Below are 19,808 nucleotides of genomic sequence, written 5' to 3' on the forward strand. Positions count from 1 at the left end.
AAGAGTCTGATGAGATTTTGTTTTAAAAAAGGCAAACATTGACAACCTAACTTACTCTCAGTGGAAATTTCTTAATAATCTTACAGGCAAAAAAGTTCCTTTCAAGTATTTAATTTCCACTGGAACCTGTTGTATTATTTACCTTAGTTCTTAATATTTGATAGTTTAACATCTCAATTGATTTTCATTAAAAAAGAGGAGGGTGGCAAAATGAATACCACTGCAATATCTCTATCTTAATTTTGCATTAAACATGACACAATGTTGAATACTTCCCAAGGACATGAAGAAAATATTGCAGAGCTCCTGCCTTCTCTGCATTGTAGGGTTCCTCTGGGTATTATGCCCACGTAGCAGGGCATGAACCTGAAGGCAATACTAGTATCAGCATTTTTTATAATACAATAAAGGATTTTTAAAGCTTCAATAGACTTTACCTTGGCTACTTCTTCTTGAAATGCTACTAGATTCAAATAGGAAATGTTGACCAAGTCCGGACCATATACCACCGTTATCATTCGATGTTCCAGGCGTCCTATGTTCCCCACATCCAAGAGCTCACGTAATTTTGGGTCCTACAAAATAAATATTAGAAAACCAATCAGTATATGATAATAATGATTGCTAATATTCACATAATGATTTTGAGGTTTACAAAATGTTTAACATATATTATTTCATTAAAATTTCACAACCCCAATATGAAGTAGTTTTGTTATCCCCATTATATGATAAAGAATCTGAGGTTGATAGTGATTAAGTGCCTCTGAAGAAAGTTATGGTTTTTCTAATATTGAAATAACAAAATTATTTTATATCAGAGCTATAATTATTTTTAAATTGATCTACTTTTTTCACCTGAAAAATCACTGTAAAAATTATATAATTTTAGTCATTGAAGACACTGTGATAATGGAATATAGTCCAACAGCACTCTTCCACCTGTGATTCACAAAAGCAACAGAGCTGACTATAGAACCTAGGTCTATGGAGACCTACTAGATTCGAAGTTAGAAGACTAACATTCAAATTTTAGCTGTTGTTACTTAATACATGTACAACTATGGACAAACTGCATCACTTCACCTCACTGTATCATGGCTCAATTTTCTGATTTATAAAATAAAGGCTTTGGACTCCATCTCCAAGATTCCTTCTAGCTCCAAATTTAATACTCCCAAGGGAATATTCTTTCAACTATAGCTTGTTCAATCAATATATGTTACAAATTACTTCTGTACCTTTAATAACAAATTATAAATACAATTGTAGCATTTTCCTTTGACCTCCTCATTTATAAGGAAGCCAACAGTGTACTACAACCAGTTCTTACTGACTTTCAAGAGCCTACTGTTAAATGTACATTTTGAGCATTTCAAAATAAGAAAATGACACTCTACAAATTAGATGTTGATTTATTGTTTTGTTGATTATCTAGATTTAAGAGGGGGATGGTATAATGTTAATAATGCAGATTAAATTTTAAAATATGCCATAATACATTTTGTGTAGGGCCTGTTGTTAAACATTTAGCACATTCTGAACAGAACCAAGGAATTCTCAGGGCAGAATTATAAGTTTAAGATTTAAAGAATATATTATTATACTACAGTTTAATAGACTGTGATTATTACGAAGTCCAGACTAGCCACTCAAAGAGGAGCAACAACAGAAAGTTGGTCATGGGTGACAAATTATTTTAGCCACAGAAATAAATGAAAGTGTCTTTTTTTGCTTTTTGGAGGGCAATTGGGGTTAAGTGACTTGCCCAAGGTCACACAGCTAGTTTTTGTGTTAAGTGTCTCAGGCCAAATTTGAACTCAGGTCCTCCTGACTCCAGGGCCAGTGCTCTATTCAATGTACCACCTAGCTGCACTAAAGATGTGTTAAGAACACATGGAAGGGTTTTGATTTCCATTTGTGATGGGTGTCTTCTTGCCAATTAAATAAAAGATCCTTAAAGTATCAAAACAAATATTTTGATAGAAAAGAAAACAAAGTTGTGATAGAAATTTTCCAGGATCTGGTTCACTTAGCACATTATCAACAAAGTAGGAGTCTCTGAAGGATTTCACAATCTACATGGAACCCCTCTTTGTTGTGGAGACTATGCTAGGATTCTTCCATGCCAGTTACAAAAACTTTGGCCAGTACGTCTCTCTGCTATGAATCTGGCTTAATATTAAATATATACATTCTTTTGTTTGCAGGTGACAGTATGTTTATAACATCAAAACTTAGAACATTGTAAAACTTCTCAAACAAGATTCAAAATCACCCACAAGATTTTGGTCTAACTATCCAACACAGGAAAAAAAGTGAATGGAGAATGCCCACATAATAATATGTAATATTCAATGGAATGATCAATGTATAGTACTTATCTATAGGCACATAGGAATAGAACCTAGCACTGACCATGAGGAGGCATTGGGCATTGGGATGTAATGGGGAAACTACAAAGCTGACTTTTAAAATGATCTTTTGAAGGACCCTAAGACGTTCCCTAAAACAAAGGTCCAACATTTACATTTCATTATTTTCCCAGCGATATTTTATGGCTATGAGTCATGGAACCATAAAATCTCCAGAAATTTAAGTATCATACAAAGGATGATGCAAAGGTGTGTGTATGGGGGAGGAGGGAGGTGTGCACATCATCCTACTGCAATATATTACAAAGAATTAACCAGGCAAAATGGTATAAAAGATATCATTGAAGAAACGTATCTCCAAAAGAAAAAAAGAGGAGGCAGTCATGCAATGAGAACAATATATAATTAATAGATAGTTCATGTGCTTTATTCATTTCTATGTAATGTAAATATGAATAATGTACCCAGTGTGTTGAGTAAGGGAACTGAGGTAAATTTGTGAGAGGAAACAGATAAGAAGAATACAGGATGGGCAAAGGCCAAATTCTATTCTGTATCTTTGGAAAGGTTTCTTACGTCTAAGAGACAACTGATCCATTGAAGTAGGGAATTTTATCTCAAAGAAACATTTAGAACCCATCTATCAATGAAAAAATTTAAATAGCTAATAACTGTAGCTAGAATTTATATAGTGCTTTATGGTTTTCAAAGTGCTTTACAAATATTTCATTTAATCCTCATAACAACCCTCAGAGGTAGGTATTTCCCATTTTACAGTTGAGGAAACTGAGACAAACAGAGGTTAGGTAACTTGCTTAGAGTCACACAGCTAGTGTCAGTAGCAGGATTCAGGTCTTCCTGACTTCATGCCCACCGTTCTCTCCCTTGTACCCACTAATTGCCATAAAAATACTGCAATGATGACAACAACGATGTCAACTACTATTACTACTACTACTACTACCACCTACTAAATGGTATTATTATTATTATTAATAGCAGCAGGTATCACAGCAGACTGGACCTGGAATTCTGAGGAACTAAATTCAAATCCTGCCTCAGACACTTATTTGCTGTGTGACCCTGGGCAAATCATATAGCCCTGTTTGCCTCAGTTCTCCATCTGTAAAATAAGGTGGAGAAGGAAATGGCAAAATCTCTCGTATCTCTGTCAAGAAAACCCTAAATAGGATCATGGAGAGTTGGACATGATTAAAACTACTGAACAACAACAACACTGGTCATTCTAACATTAAAGAGGAAGCTTCATGTGGTCGAAAAAATACTAGATAAGGAACTACCTCTGGAACTTAATATCTGATGACTGTAGGCAAGTAACTCAAATTCTCTCAGTTTTATTTTTCTAACATGATAAATGGAGATCAAATCATAATTGCTACTGAGTCCATTGCTTTGTAAGGCAAGGATAGAATTATAAAATACATATGAAATGGAAGAAGACACTATATAAATACAGCTAATAAATCATTTTGGTAATCAATTTTCTATTTTAGGATATAGAAAAGATAAAACAATTCTTAGGAAACTCATGAAATAATAGTGTTTTCACTAAAATTTGAAATCTATTATAGTTTTAAAGCTTATTACTATTGTTGGTTCTATATTGTTAGAAAAATATTTCGGAATTAATGTACAATGCATTTTTTGACATTTTGCTCTCAGAACCTTCCTTTCTGATTTTCCTCTGTAAATATCTCACCAAACCTAGTCCCAGCTCCACCAACCCCATCTCAATCTCCACTACATTTGGTCTTCAGAATCTTCCTGGTCAGCATTGCTACCTTTGGGTTTGCTGTCCTCGAGCAATTTTTTAATAAGAGAAGGATAAAGGCAAGTAGAGGTCCATGGGCAAAAGGAGTGAGGACTGGAAAAAAGGATTTAAAGTTAAATGGGATATTTGAGATTATCCAGTTCAGTGGTCGCAAATTCAAATAGAAATGCCACCACTGATTTGCACATACCAATTTCTATGGGTCACATATTGACTTAGAAAGCCATTTTTTGTTGTTCATTTGTTTCCAAATTTTTGTGACCCCATTTTTTGGAGGAGGGTTTCTTGGTAAAGATACTATAGTGGTTTGCCCATTCCTTCTCCAGATCATTTTACAGATGAGAAAACTGAGACAAAGAGGGTTAAGAAGTGACTTACCTCAGGCTGTACAGCTAGTAAGTGTCTGAGGCCATATTTGAACTCATGAAGATGAGTCTTTCTGATCCCAAACCCAGAGCTCTACCTGTACCACCTAACTTCCCTAGAAAGCCATATATTAATTTTATCTATGTTTTATTGTATTTTTATTTGCTTTGTTTCTAATTTTGTTCTAGACTCAAATACTAGAACACAAATACAAAATAGAGAAAAGAAAAGAAAAACATAAGCTTATATATTGAAACTTAAATACAAAGTAAGAAAAGACAAAAAAAGCATGGGATGTGCATAGCAGAACATAAGGGAAGATTCAAAATATATAACAATAAATTTTCATTTCAAGGAAGCTTGTATGATAAATGCTACATGTTGTATTGAGAGCTGTACATTTTTTTCTTTGCTTTCTTGTAAATTTTCTTTTGTTCTCTGGTATGCAGTATTTATTTTGTTTTTTTTTTTATCCCCTTGCCCTTTCTCCCCCACCCCAAGGCTATCATTAAATATGGATCTATTTATATATAGATACATACAAATACATATACATATATAAACATATATACATACATATATAGACATGTATTTCCCCTAACATTCTATTTAAAAACTTTATTTTTATGTTTGTGAATATTTCTTGTTTCATATCCCTCCTGACTTCTCTACTTCACTTCTACCCACTGCCTTGCCTCCTTTACTTGGCCTACCTCCCCTTTAAGAATCCCTCCCTATCCTCCCTTTAATCTGGTTCCAGATGCAGTGGGGAATGTTGCAGGTCATAAGAAGTCGGGTGCTGTGTGTTTGTGACATTTCTGAGTTAGAACAACCTATTCATTTTATGTATTAAGGAACTGAGGCTCAGAGAAATGAAATTATTTGTCTAATTCCACAGAGTTGGTAATTAATAGAACAGAGATTGAAATTTAGGGGTTTTTGAATTTATACCCAGTATTCTTTTTATTAGAAAGTAGAACTTGGGGGTGGAGCCAAAATGGCACCAGAGAAGCAGGAAAACTCTGTGAGCTCCCCCCATAACCATCTCAAATACCTGTAAAATATGACTCTAAACAAATTTTAAAGCTACAGAACCTACAAAGTGACAGAGAGAAACAAATCTCCCACTTGAGGCAGACCGGTAGGCCTACAGAAAGGATCCATCTCAGCACATTGGAAGCCAAGTCCAACCCTGCCCGAGCCCATGGTTTTGGGTAGCCCTGACCAGAAGAAGCTGGAGTGGACTTTGGGAGAGTGGATCACCAGCAGTTGTGAAAGTTTTCATAATTATCAACCCATAAATGCCAAAGAAAAGTAAAAGGTCACTGTGGAACCTGGGTTGAATTGAGGGGGACTAAGAGCACAGTTCAGCCTCTGCCCCCAGCATGAGATGCAGTGGAGGCACCACAGGGATGTAGCCTCCTCCACTTGGCTGATTCAGAGCTCCTGGTTTGCAGATTATAGGGGGACCAAGCAACCATTCAGAGGGTAATTGTTCTTGCTTTAACTTGCTTGGATCTGGATATCTTTCCTGGATGGAGGTCCTGAGGTGTGTGACCAGTGAGCCAGAGTTTGTGGAGGCTTTACAGAGGGCACCCAACTAATAGCTCCGGCAGCTGCAAAACCCCCAGCAATTTGGGACAAAGCTCTCCTCTCTGGAAGCAGAGATCTACTGTGGCAAGGAATTCAGAAGTCAAGTAATTGACTGGCAACACGAGCAAGCAGAGGAAGCAAAGCAAGCACAGCAATCAAACCTTAGGTTCCTTTTTTGGGGGACAAAAAGGATCAAAGAATGGAACAGGAGGAAGACAACAAAGTCAGAACTCCTGCATCAAAAGATTCCAAGAAAAATATGAATTGGTTTCAGGCCATGGAGAAGTTCAAGAAGGATTTTGAAAATCAAGTAAGAAAAGTGGAGGAAAAATTGGGGAAGAGAAATGAGAATGATGCAAGAAAATCATGAAAAGAGAGTCAACAACCTGACTAAAGAAAATAACACCTTAAAAAACACACCAATTCAAATGGCAAAAGAGCCCCAAAAAAGCCAATGAGGAGAATGCCTTAAAAAGCTGATTTTGCCAGATGGAACAGGAATTTCAAAAACTCACTAAAGAGAATAATTTCTTCAGAATTAGATTGGAGCAAATAGAAGCTAATGACTTAGTGAGAAATCAAGATACTATAAAATAGATCCAAATAAATGAAAAAAAAGAAGGCAATGTAAAATATCTCATTGGGAAAAACACTGACCTGGAAAATAGATCCAGGAGAGATAATTTTGAAATTACTGGACTACCTGAAAGCCACGATGAAAAAAAGAACCTAGAAATCATCCTCCAAGAAATTCTCAAGGAAAATTGCCCTGATGTTTTAGAACCATAGGGGAAAATAGAAGTTGAAAGAATTCACTTGATCACCTCTTGAAAAAGATCCCAAAAACAAAACTTCTAGGCAAATTATAACCAGGTTGCAGAGTTCCCAGATCAAGGAGAAAATATTACAAGTAGCCAAGAAGAAACAATTTGAATATTGTGGAAACACAATCAGGATAACACAAGATCTAGCATCTTCTACATTAAGTGATTGAAGGGCTTGGAATATGATATTCCAGAAGTCAAGGGAGCTAGGATTAAAACCAAGAATCACCTACCCAGAAAAACTGAGTATGTGTCAGGGGAAAATATGGTCATTCAATAAAATAGAGGACTTTCAAGCATTCTTGATGAACAAAACCAGAGTTGAAAAGAAAATTTGACATTCAAATACAAGAAGCATAAGAAGGTAAACAGGGAAAAGAAATCATAAGGAACTTATCAAAGTTGAACTATTTATATTCCTAGATGGAAAAATGATCATTGTAACTTATGAAACTTTTCTCTGTATGAGGATAGTTGAAGGGAATATATATGTATAAATATATGTATACATACATATATATGTATATATAGGAGGTTATATGTGCATATGAATATGTATATAAATGTGTGTATATATGTGTACACATATACATAGACAGATGGCACAGGATCAATTGAATAGGAAGGGATGATATCTAAAAATAAAATTAAGAGGTGAGAGAGGAATATAATGAGAGGAGATAGGTAGAGACAGAACAGGGTAAATTATCTCATACAAAAGAGGCAAGGGAAAACTGTTACTATGGAGGGGAATAACAGAAGAACAGAAAGGCAAAAGGGAATGGGTCAACCTTACTTTCACTGAATTTGGCTTAAGGAAGGAATAACATACACACTAAATTGGGTATCTTACTCTATAGGAAAGTGGGGAGGAAGGGGATAAGAGGAGTGATCATAGATGGGAGGGCAGATTGGGGGGAGAGTACTTAGAAACACAAACTTTTGAAAAGGGGCAGGGTCAAAGTAAAAAACAGAACAAGTGGGGGTTGGGATAGGATGGAGGGAAATATATAGTCAGTCTTTCACAATATATCTACTATGGAAATGTTTTGCATAACTACCCATGTACAACCTATATTGAATTGCTTATCTTCCCAGTAAGGGTGGGTGACAAGGGAAGAAGGGAAAAAATCTGTAATTCAAAGTTTTAAAATCAATTGTTTAAAAAATTATTATTATTATTCTTACATGCAACTGGGAAATACGATATACAGGCACGGGGGTATGCCCTACTGGAAAGTCGGAGGGGAAGTGGGGGAGGACATAGAAGAGAGTTGATTGGGTGACGGGATATTCAGTGGGATAGCTGTTTTGGGGTGGCAGGTAGGGGAAAGACAGGGAGAAAATTTGTAACTCAAATCTTGTGGAAATAAATGCTGTAAACTAAAAATAAACAAACAAAAATGTAGAACTGATTAGAGAGTGTGGAGTCTGTTGTTCGGAACAGTCACCAGAGGGAGAAAAATGATCAGTCATAATTGACATTTTTCTTAGTGACTTTTTTCATTACAGCTAATAATTAACCATTAAAAAAGGCTACCAGCCACAGAGGATCAAAAAGGAGCCATGTGAAATATTTTGTCAAAAAAATGAATTATGTATAATCATTTTAAAAAATAGAGATAATTTTCAATTTGCAATGAGAGAGAAAATTCTTTATAAATTTTCTCTGTGAACTCCATTCTAAATTGGTTTATAGTAGTCCATACACAGTAATCCTATTCTTCTTTGTTACTTTTCTATAGCCTAAACTAGGAAAGAATCTTCCTCTAAGTATATATTTTGCTTTAAAAAACACCAAACCAAAGATCTCACTTTCTTTTTTGGAATATGACAGCTCAAGTTGACCTTCTTGCTTCTGAAACTCATTACTTGTTATTATGTTACTGATGTGTCACAGATGCTGGGCAAAAGATTTGTTGCAAAGGTTTATCTTTTTAAACATTCTGTAAAACACCTATCATGAAGTACACCTGCCACCTCAAGTGTCAACAGCTGGTTATCAGTTACAGAAGGATGAGTCACAGGGAGGAACTAGTGGGGAAGTCATTGTAAATCCAGGAACAGAAAAGGACTTGAGGCGGGTGTAATACATTCAGGAAGACACGGAAATTGATGTAAGTATTAGTATTATTATTCTTAATTATCATAATTATCATCATATCACAGAAAAGAGACTGATGTTTATAGTGAAACTTTTTCATGTACATAAATATCAGTGTATTTCCAAATGTAAACAGGTCTAACACAGTTCATGCTGAATGGGAATTACAAAATGTCCAACTCTAATTTTATTTAAAGAGTATGTGAAATAGTAAAATACAAAACCCAAACGCATAGGATCTGGCTTTGATCTTTAGTGTTACAACAATTCCTCCCATCACCACACACCATTTTTTTTTACAACAATGATTTTGTAAACAGAATAGAACTGAAAAGGAAATAATACTTGCTGAAACACAACTTTTAGAAAGAAAACCATGGTCCCTAAGAACACTTATAGTCTAATACTGAAAATAAGGTGGCAGCTAGATGGCTAAATTGATAAAGCACTGACCCTGCAGTCGGGAAGACCCAATATAGTTTAAATCCAGTCTCAGATACTTGGCTGTGTGACCTTGGGCAAGTCACTTAACCTGTTTACCTTTGTAGCAGCAAGCACCCCAAGCGTCCTCAGGGTTTGCAGCTACCACAGGTTCTTGGATCTGCTTTGTTAAAGGAAAGCAACTCAAAATGGGTTAACAAGCTTACTTTAATCAGTCAGACATATATCGTTTACCTTGTTCAGGAGAAAAGGTCAGCACCCTGAACCTCAAAGTATACAGGCATAATTATCAAGACAGAAACATCAAGTAGACAGATTTCCAAACTGTCCAACCATTACATCCATACCCAGTCAACATCTGGGTTTCCACATTCTGGGTTTTTCAAAGCCGGGGGACTCTCAACAACGGCTTCCCAGAATTCAGATCAAATCACAGAACACTTCTCAAAGTGAGTCCCAAAACAAAGCTACACATCAGTGCTCATATAGCCTTCTCCTGGCTCAGAGAATGTAACAACCTGTTTGACCCACTGGCCAATCAAAAAGTATCTACTGAAAAACAAGCCTCCCTCCCCAGGCTTCTGGTGCACTTTAGCCTAGGGGCAGGGAAGATCTTTAAAATTTACATTCGCATTACAACCTTAACCCACTGTAGAAGGAAATGGCAAACCACTCCAATATCATTGCCAAGAAAACCCCAAGAACAATATGGTCCATGGGGTCATGAAGAATTAGACACATCTTAACAATAACATTTGGAAATAAAGGAGATAATTATAAGTATAATATGTTATACGAAAAACATATTTCCATATATTTTTATGTAACATTATTCAAAGAAAGTGTTACATGATATCTGAATGGAGGAGAATTCTATCAAACAGGACAATTCAAAGGAGGCTTCATTGAGGAGGTGGCACGATTTAAAATGAAACAAAAAGATGGTGTGGGAATTGAGGAAGTTGAGAGATTGTATTTGTTGGAAAAATTGTCAACATGAACTTTGAAATTCCAGAGTGTGATGTCATTGAATGGCATAGGGAGAAAGAACCAGATATGTCACATTTTTCTACCAGAATCATGAGTTGTTGAAATGCATTGCATGTAATTCATTTGGAAAGGGTATATCATGAATGTTTTTAGTTTCCTTTTGACAGGAGTGAGAATGCAGAAGATAACAAAAGCTATTTGCTAAACAAGAAATATAGTGTTATAACTCAGGAGAGCTTTTTAAAGAGGCACTTAAACATTCTTCCAGAGTAACTAATAAACATGTTTGCAAATCTAAAGATTTGAATTACTAGTGAAACACAAAAGAATTGTAATTTGCTCATTTAAATGTAGGTGTTTCATGTATTACCTATATCAGATTGCTTATCATCTCAGGAAGGGAAAGAGAGAATCTGGAACTCAAAACTTTAAAAAAAATTAAATTGATTTAAAATGTAATTGGGGGAAAATGAAATATTATATAAAAACAATAAATGCACGTGCTTCATCTTTAGAATTGGATAATTTTTGTTACATTTATTTATAAATACATCTTGCAAATATTTATGAAGATAGAGCATTGAAGGAAAGAGCATCAAGGTAGATGTCACATCTAACAGACTATCAAACAGCTTTTAAAAAATATTTTTAAAATTTAACATTTGAAAGCACAATAAACATTATCATTAAAATAAGTTATAATTAGAATCCAGGAATATTTAAAGATTATTTGGAATGATTGATGGCCAAAGGTCCAGCAGACCTTGAAATGATGCATCACAAAGGACCTTCATAAAGATTTGTAATGCTTATATAACATAATCAGCTTAATTGACCTACACAAATAAAAACTAACATTTAATAAAAACAGGAAAAGAGGTTATAAAAATGTTGAGTTTGGAATATATATAGTATTTGTTGTCAGTGGTCTTGAACTGTACCTCCATCTTCATAGCTTAAAAGATCTGGGATTACCACTGCTCAGAAATGTGGGAAAGGGAATGGGTAGAATTTAAGACTAGAGAAGGCAATAAACCTTCATACCTCCTCCTCTGGCCCTATGAAGTCCCATTTTCCTGAAACTCTGAATATAATTTTCACTAGTCAATTTTTGCATCTTGTCTTGGAATTATCTTTTGGGAGATCATATGAAGTGAAGATAAGTGAGAAATCTTCCAGTCACTCTCCAGCAGCAACAGCAGTTACCTATAGGCTTCATTATAACATAGAATCTATGTGGAAATATAGGTATCTCTTGTCTACCCTTGTGGAAGTATAAGGCTATGGTGCTTTACTGGGTGTAATGGAAAGACTATAGTAATGATCAAAACTTCTTTTAAAGGAAGATGTCTATGACAGATTTACCTACTATTAGAAATATCTACTAACTAACAATTGCAACTCATAAGTTTTTTTTAGCACTGTAGGATTTACAAAGTATTTTCCTCATGACTACACTGTGAGGTAGGCAGTTCATGCAAATATGACCTTTCATTTTAAAGTTGAGGAAAATAGAACTCACTTATCTAGGGTCCCACACTAGCACTTAAGTTTTAGATGTGGGAATCAAGCTCACACTTTGCCCTGCATTGTGAAGTGTTTAGAGTAGGGACATTTCCCACTCTGCTCTTTAAACACAGTACAGAATCATTACTGTTTCCATAAGGATTGCAAAATAGTCAGTCCCACAAAGTAATGGGGCACTTTTTGAACTATGAGGATTAATGATTAAATTACCTACACCTATTTGCAGAAAGTGAGCTTTTATACATATTAAAGCTATAGCAATGATTTACTTTTTCTTACCTCAATTAACTAGGAAAGAGTTCTCTGTGAAATTTAATATAATTCCATTCTCACTTAAGATCATTTGAATGTCTGTCTTCTTTTTTTTTCCTCCAGAAGTGATCACTCTAATCAGTCAGCTCAAGAGTGGTGAGGAACATATTTTTTAGCTTTTTTTTAAAGATCAAAAATCCACAACATTTTAAGGACTAAAGTGACAAAAGAACTGATATTTTAGAAACAGGGCCACACTTTAGGCAAATACTATTATCATTATCAAATTAAATAATGCAAGTAAATGTTTTATAAAACGTATTGTATAAATGCTAGCTATTATTATTCAAACCATAGGTTCTAAAGTAAATGAAAGAAAGGACAGATACTTTTTTAAAGCACTAAAGATACCTTTTATATCTCCTATATTTTTCTATATGTTGCTATAAGAATAACTATTTTTTGTGGATAAGCCACCTACAGATGAAAATATATATATATAAAAACATCTCTCAAATTCATTTTTCATGCTTGAAATATGCTGATATAGAAAATACTTAAGATTTATTATATTCTTTAGAAAATGCCCTAATTGACTTTTAAGTGTATTATGTAGTTTTAATATTAGGCTAACATTAATCATGATCTTAAGGGAAGGGAATCACCTCAACCTGAATTACATTTCAAGTAGTTCCAACTTTTATAACATAATCCTATGAAAAATGTAACATTCATGATCATGAATCATGCATTTACAAATGTCTTTAAAATATTCTTAGTACAATTTTTAGAAGAGGAAGATATAAATCCTTCTGGTTTTTAACTCTAGTGATTTTCACATAATGTATGTTCATAATGATAAACAGTTTTCTTCCATTAAAGGCTAAGTGAGTTCTTCCTGTTACAGTTTATTATTATTTACATGGTGTGGGGGTAAACAGCAAGCTATTATATAGACTACAAATATTAAATAGATCAGGTAAAAAGATAGTCAAAGGAGAGATTTGCTATTTCATTTTCTTTATAATTCAATACTCACTATAAGACAACTTTCATTATAGATTGTTTCATGATTCAAGAATGGATTGATATGTTTTTAGATTCTTGAGGTAGTTAAGTAGTACAGTGGATAGAATGTGGGGCCTGGAGTCAGTAAAACCTAAGTTCCAATTTTCCTTATCTGTAAAATGAGGATAAAAATATCCCACCTATTTCTGGGGTTGTTGTGAGAATCAAATGAGTTGATAATTGTAAAGTATTTAGCACAGTGTCTAGCCTATAGTAAGTGCTATAGAAATGTTGTTTATTATTATTATGTCACTTAATAGTTCTTTTCAAAGTATTTTACTTTGAATGCTATATTCCAATCAGTTTTGCCACTAGCTGCATGACCTTGGCAAGGTTACGAAGGTGAATATTTAACAATTAGCTCTCTGGGATATATATATCTATCTATCCACATATACATCACTTTTAAGCTTAAAATGGATATTAACAATTTCTTCATAAGTTTCTTAAATCTAGACAATAAAAAAATCAAGTCCTGATTTGTAGCATTTGCTTATTTTTGATGTGTAAATACTCATACTGAAAATTTAAGAATTGGCTTTCACCAATCTCTTTGAGCTGGTTCCAGCATATTCCTGTACCTTGATCAAGAAATAACCTCTCCACCTCAGTCCCCTCATTAGTAAAATAGGAATAATAGTCTGCAGAACAGAATAAGACTATCTAACTTGCCCACCAATAATTATATTTTATCAAGATGACATAAGGACCGCAGAATTATATATTATAAATATAGAACTATTAGGAACTTCAGAGGACATTTGATCTAATACAGATGCAACAGCTGAGGATCAAAGTAATTAAGTAATCTGCCCAAGGTCACCAAGATCATACAGGTACTTAATTCCAGAGATATAATTTACCATACCTCTGTCCATAGGGGCAGCCATGTGGCTCAGTGGATAGAGTGCTGGGTCTGGAATTAGGAAGATGAGTCTACTTGAGTTAAAATCTGGCTTCAGACACGTACTAGCTATGTGACCCTGGATAAGTCACTTAACCCTGTTTGCCTCAGTTTCCTCATCTGTAAAATGAGTTAGAGAAGGAAATGGCAAGCCGCTCCAATATCTCTGTCAAGAAAACTTTCAGTGGGGTCACAGAATCAGACATGACTGCACAACAGTAACAACGCCTGACTCTGTCCCAAGTTGTAAAAGTATTTTGAAAACTCCAAGGCTTTATGTAAATATAAGATGGTAGTATTATATTATAATTATTAATATTCACTGCTAAACAAAATGATATCCATTAAATAAGAACTAAATGAAAATTTCTACATAAATAAGCTGTGGTTAAGATTATGATTTCTCCACTGACTATCACTGGGCACTGAATTTAAATTTACCAGAAGATCAGCCTTCTGGACAATGAACAGACCACTGTGTAATCCAGTTTCAAGCACTAAGAATAAATTCACTTTCTACTAAAGTTCTCAATAACCTAGTTATATAAGCTCCGGAAATTTTATCAGCTATTCTGTATTCTTGCTCTTAAAAAATGTTTCCAAAATGAGCATTTCTGATTTCACAAACTTCACGTTGACCTATCTTTTGGATTATATTTGGGATATATACAATTTCTCCAGACCTAAACACAGAAACTATTCATTTCATCCAATACATCCTCATCCTAAACAAGCTACAATTCATGGGGCACAGTGAATCTAGTTGCTAGATCACTTTCTGATATTCACTTCCTGACTATGTCCCAAGATCTATAACCTCACTCTTACTGTCATGCCTATTTCTCAGTTGACATGTCACCCAAGTCTCCTATACTCTTATTAATATTTGAGAATACTCCTTCTATTCTAGCCTAAGTTCTTTATTCTTCACATTTCTTTTAAAAGATCATTATTTCTTACTTTTTTCTTTCTGGCTTGTAGTACAAAACTTTCCACAGAATGTGTCCCCAACAATTCTTTGCATTCAACATTTATTTCTCAAAAGAGCATGGGAATAATATTGACACACTTTTCATCCCCAATAAACCTGAGCATTAGCCAGAATAGAACTTGTAATGCCTTCTGGAAAGGACAGTAACAGTAGAGTGGGGGAACATCTGCAGGAGAGGAAAATACTGGTAGACAGGAAAGCAAAATTCTATAGAGCATCAGCAAGAAAGATCAGAACACTAACTGGGTCTGCAGAGCTGTAACTGTAGCAAGATGGAATTTAATTAGTCAAAATACACAAATTAAAAATAAAGGACATATGAAGAAAGATGCTATCTGCATCTAGAGAAATGATAAATAGAAATATGTATAGAATAATTTATGTGTGTGTGAGTGTGTGTGTATACACCTACTTGTATTTAATGGTAGGCATCTATAGGCAGGGGCAGGGGAGAAAGATGGAAAAAAAAGGAAATTTACATGATAACTGTATTGTATATTTGGAGGGAAACGCAAGTTGCATGTGTTGGATTTACAGTTTCACATGCAATAATCCTTTGTATTGTACTGTATTATGGAAATGCTTGTTGTGCTAAATGAATTACAAATAAAATAAATTATTAAAAATTAGTGCCTTTGAGGAAATTGGAGGATAAACCCCAATCTTTTTTTCCTGAAGCCCCTCCAAGGGCAGCACTTTGAATCTTGAGGAGTCTACAAATCTCTAGGATAAACAGAATGGGGACCCACCAGAAGGAAGGAAAAGGTATTCATCTGACTCTGTATGGATCTCAGTAAAACCGTTTTATCTATTCTTTACATGAGATAAAAACCTTTCTTGGATTAGATACCTTATAATTGTGAGTGCTTATAAGGGGAACTGGTGCTATCAATGGGAAGTGACAAATATCAATGTCTCTGACAAATATTAGTGTTGCCCCCTTTGTGGGGACAAATGAGCCAGAGAAATTTACAGGTCTTCCAGATGTAGTTGCACCTTTGTTTTAGGGAAGAGTCTCTATCAGTAGGGCAACAATAGTAAGATCCATACTTAAGCTTAAATATATAAAGGATTCTTGATTTCGTAGGATTCTTTCACTCTTCCATGTTCCTCCCCACCCTTCACTAAGAGCAAAAATATTAATCACTAGGGTGAATGACTTCTGATGATGAGTTTTCTTAACTTTAACTAGGTTGGTTCCTTGTTGACAGCCATAACATTGGCTACATATATCTTAAATATGAGTAAGACTTTATGGAAGTGACTAACATATATATGGATCGAATAAATGACTTTGGCCTTTTTGCATAGTTTAGTATTACTGGGATAAATTCATTACTCTGTATCTAACAACTGAGAGAGAAAAAGATGAACTTAGAAAAAAAATGTGGACTAGAAAGAATACCAGGTTCAAAGTCAGGAGATTCAACTTATTTTCCTGGTTATGACATTTCCTTGCTTCATGATCTTGGGCAAGTAATTTAATTCCCTAGACTTCAATTTCTTCACCTATAAAACAAGGAGGTAGGATGTCATCTCAAAAGACATAATATTTGTAAAGCCCTTAGCACAGTGCCTGGAACATAGTAAGAAACAATATAAATTCCTATTCCTTACCTTTCCTTCTCCTATGAATTCTAAAACTCTATGGTCCTAAAATTATGATTTTATGTTCTTCCCTATAGTAAACTAATGAGATCCATTGATTGTTTCAGACTTCTAGAAATCCAATTATTTCATTATTGCTTTGGAAATTTAAATACACACCAATGAGATAACAGGGCAGCTAGGTGTTGCAGTGGACAGAGTGCTGAGCCTGGAGTCAGGGAGACTCAACATCCTGAGTTCAAATATGACCTCAGATACTTACTAGCTGTGTGACCTTGGGCAAGTCACTTAACCCTATTTGTCTCAGTTCCTCATCTATACAATGAACTAGAGAAGGAAATGGCAAATCACTCCAGTATCTTTGCCAAGGAAACCCCTAATGGAGTCACAAAGAGTTAGACATAACTGAAACGACTGACCAACAAGAATAAACTATGAGATAACAATAAGGCATCAAAACAAACCCCTCCCATATTTCCCCAAATAAGCAGACATTGAAAAAAATAACTATTTCTTAAGAAATTTATCCAGTGTAAATTATAAAAATGAGGAGGTCAAAAGAGCCAAGAAACAACCTCAATTGAATTTTTGTTCTCTTAGTCAAGCAGAAGGACATAATAACCAAGGATCACACTAATTCGGAATGTAAAATTTCTTTCAAAAATTTATGAAAAAGATAATGGAAAATCATGTACAATAGCACTGCCTAAAATATCAAAAAGTGTTATTAAAACAAATTTACAAAGAAAAATTGTTAAGAAGTCTTTTAATCTAAGTAATACTAAAAAAAAACCTTTTAAGAATGAAATTATAAGGTGAATAAAAGAAAACTGAGGAAATATTTCACCACGATTTCTATAACAAACATGTTCTGCAGTAATCACACCAGATAGCCCACATTGGGAATCTAACATCACAGTCCTCAATATCCTTGATAAGGATTTATAAATGGTGCAGAAGAAAACAAAGGACAGTATAGTTGGATCAAATCAACTATATGTTGAAGGGCTTTGGGATGGATATAGTTTCATTTTTAGAGTATTGAGGGATTCTCAAGATATGTAAAAGAGAAAAGTATAACAAAATTTGCTAGAAGTCCCAGATATTGTTACTATTGGAAAAAGGCAATTAAGAAAATATCAATAATTGCTGCATATCTATATGTATGTATGTATTATGTATGTATGTAGTGAGGGAGCTCTTGATGGATGTAAGAGAAAGGAACAGGAAGGCATTAAAAATCATATTCTATAATAGACCACGCATTTACAGTCACACAATGGACAAAAAAGCATAGGAAATAAAAAACCTCACTGTGCTTTTGTTATGTTTGTTGACTATACAAAAGCAATTGATTCAGTAGAACAAAATGTTATCTTAAAGGTTCTTATCCAACAAGTTTTTTTTTCTCATGTATATTGTACAACATATAATATTCTCTGAAAGGTAAACCAGAGGTCAGTGGATTAGAATAAAATGAGTATTAAAATTAAGTAAATCATCAAACAGGGAGACATATGCCTGCAAAAGGTGCTCATTGCTGTCACAGAAACTTAAACTGAAGACAGATTCCTTGTAGAAAATTAAGTTCTCTAGACACTTCTGTTTGCAGGTGACATTCTACTGTTTTGTCCATCTTTTGAAAAAAAAGTAGAGCTCTGAAAAGAGATCTAACAATCCACACAAGAAATATTAAATTAGATTAATATGTGGCCTTATTGTGATAAACAGTTAGAATAAGGACACTGTAAAGATAGTTCATACTATACCATAAAGCAATAGTACAGAGGGTACATACATGTGTTTATATGTATATGTGTGTGTGTGTGTGTAAAATCATGGAAAGACATTACACATAGATAGTAAACTGTACTAAAAGTAGGAAAAAATGTTGAACAGATGGCATTTGGGGCATTGTGAAGTGCTTATATTAATTCCAAAGTTATTCCCTGAAAAAAAAATCACACATTTTTAATATTACATCCAGTGCAGTTATATGTGGCCATTAGAAAAATCTATACCAAAATTGCACTATCCAAAAATTAAAACTGAGTGATCTTTAAATCATCCAAAGGCAATGAAGAGATGGACAGCTGACATAAGTAGATTGAAGAATATTACCAATGCAAACTGCAAGCCACAAGCAAAATAAAATGTATTATCAAAGTGACATATGACTGGAAAATATATTATCTTGTCATACGGTGAGAAGTATAATAGACTCATAAGTTACATGTTGCATTTTTACCTATGTAGTAATGGAAATCCTAGAGGAATGACTCTAACATGTTGGGTAGATATTGTTAGAGGATTTAGAGGATATGTGGAAAAGAGATAAGAAGGGTATTGCAATCTGCACCATTGGAGGAAGGATACAAATATTGATGGCCTTATCTCTACTACTCTACTTATTTTATTACTATTTAGGGTTTCATTAAATTCATATGCAAATATATGCACATAAATAAGTGACCACAATATCCATATACTCAATCATCCCATCATTACCCCCAAGATGTAGTTGTATGTGAGTGAATCAATGAATGAATAAGAACTTGCATGAGTATGCATGAAGGGCTAAAAGCACAAGTAAAACAAAACAAAAAAGGTACAATTATTCTTTTTTGTTTTTTTAATGACCCCCAAAAGATGATAAAACATTGTTGTAGATGAATCCTCTCCATCAACATAGTATGAACATTTAATCTCACTTAAATTCCTATATTTTTTTCTAACGAATTCTTAAAGGTATGTTCAGTAATAACCTAGAAAAGGAAGCAGTAATCACAAAGCAGTAATATCACTTTATCAAGAATAGTTCATGCCAGTTACACATGCCAGTGTAACTTCGTTTCCTTTTTTGACAGTTTTTTTTAATTGGTAAGTTTGGAGAAAGCAGCTTTGATTCTGATAAAACTTCTCTTTCTAGTCTAAGAATGGAGAAATGTAGATGAGATGACAGTACAATTAGGA

At 34.3% G+C, this 19,808-nt stretch overlaps 1 protein-coding gene across 1 annotated transcript in view; it reads right to left on the reverse strand.

Annotated features, from left to right (window-relative positions):
* Positions 1-19,808, reverse strand: part of PLCB1 (phospholipase C beta 1) — a 628,464-nt gene that overhangs the window by 351,134 nt on the left and 257,522 nt on the right. The window contains exon 3 of the mRNA XM_069065428.1: positions 438-575. Within this exon, the coding sequence (XP_068921529.1) occupies positions 438-575 (138 nt within the window). The remainder of the gene's footprint in view (positions 1-437; positions 576-19,808) is intronic.

Source organism: Petaurus breviceps, unplaced genomic scaffold (genome assembly GCF_028583685.1).
Source record: "Petaurus breviceps papuanus isolate PSGF00001 unplaced genomic scaffold, PetGlider_PUasm1.0 90686, whole genome shotgun sequence".
NCBI classification, from domain to species: Eukaryota; Metazoa; Chordata; class Mammalia; order Diprotodontia; family Petauridae; genus Petaurus; species Petaurus breviceps.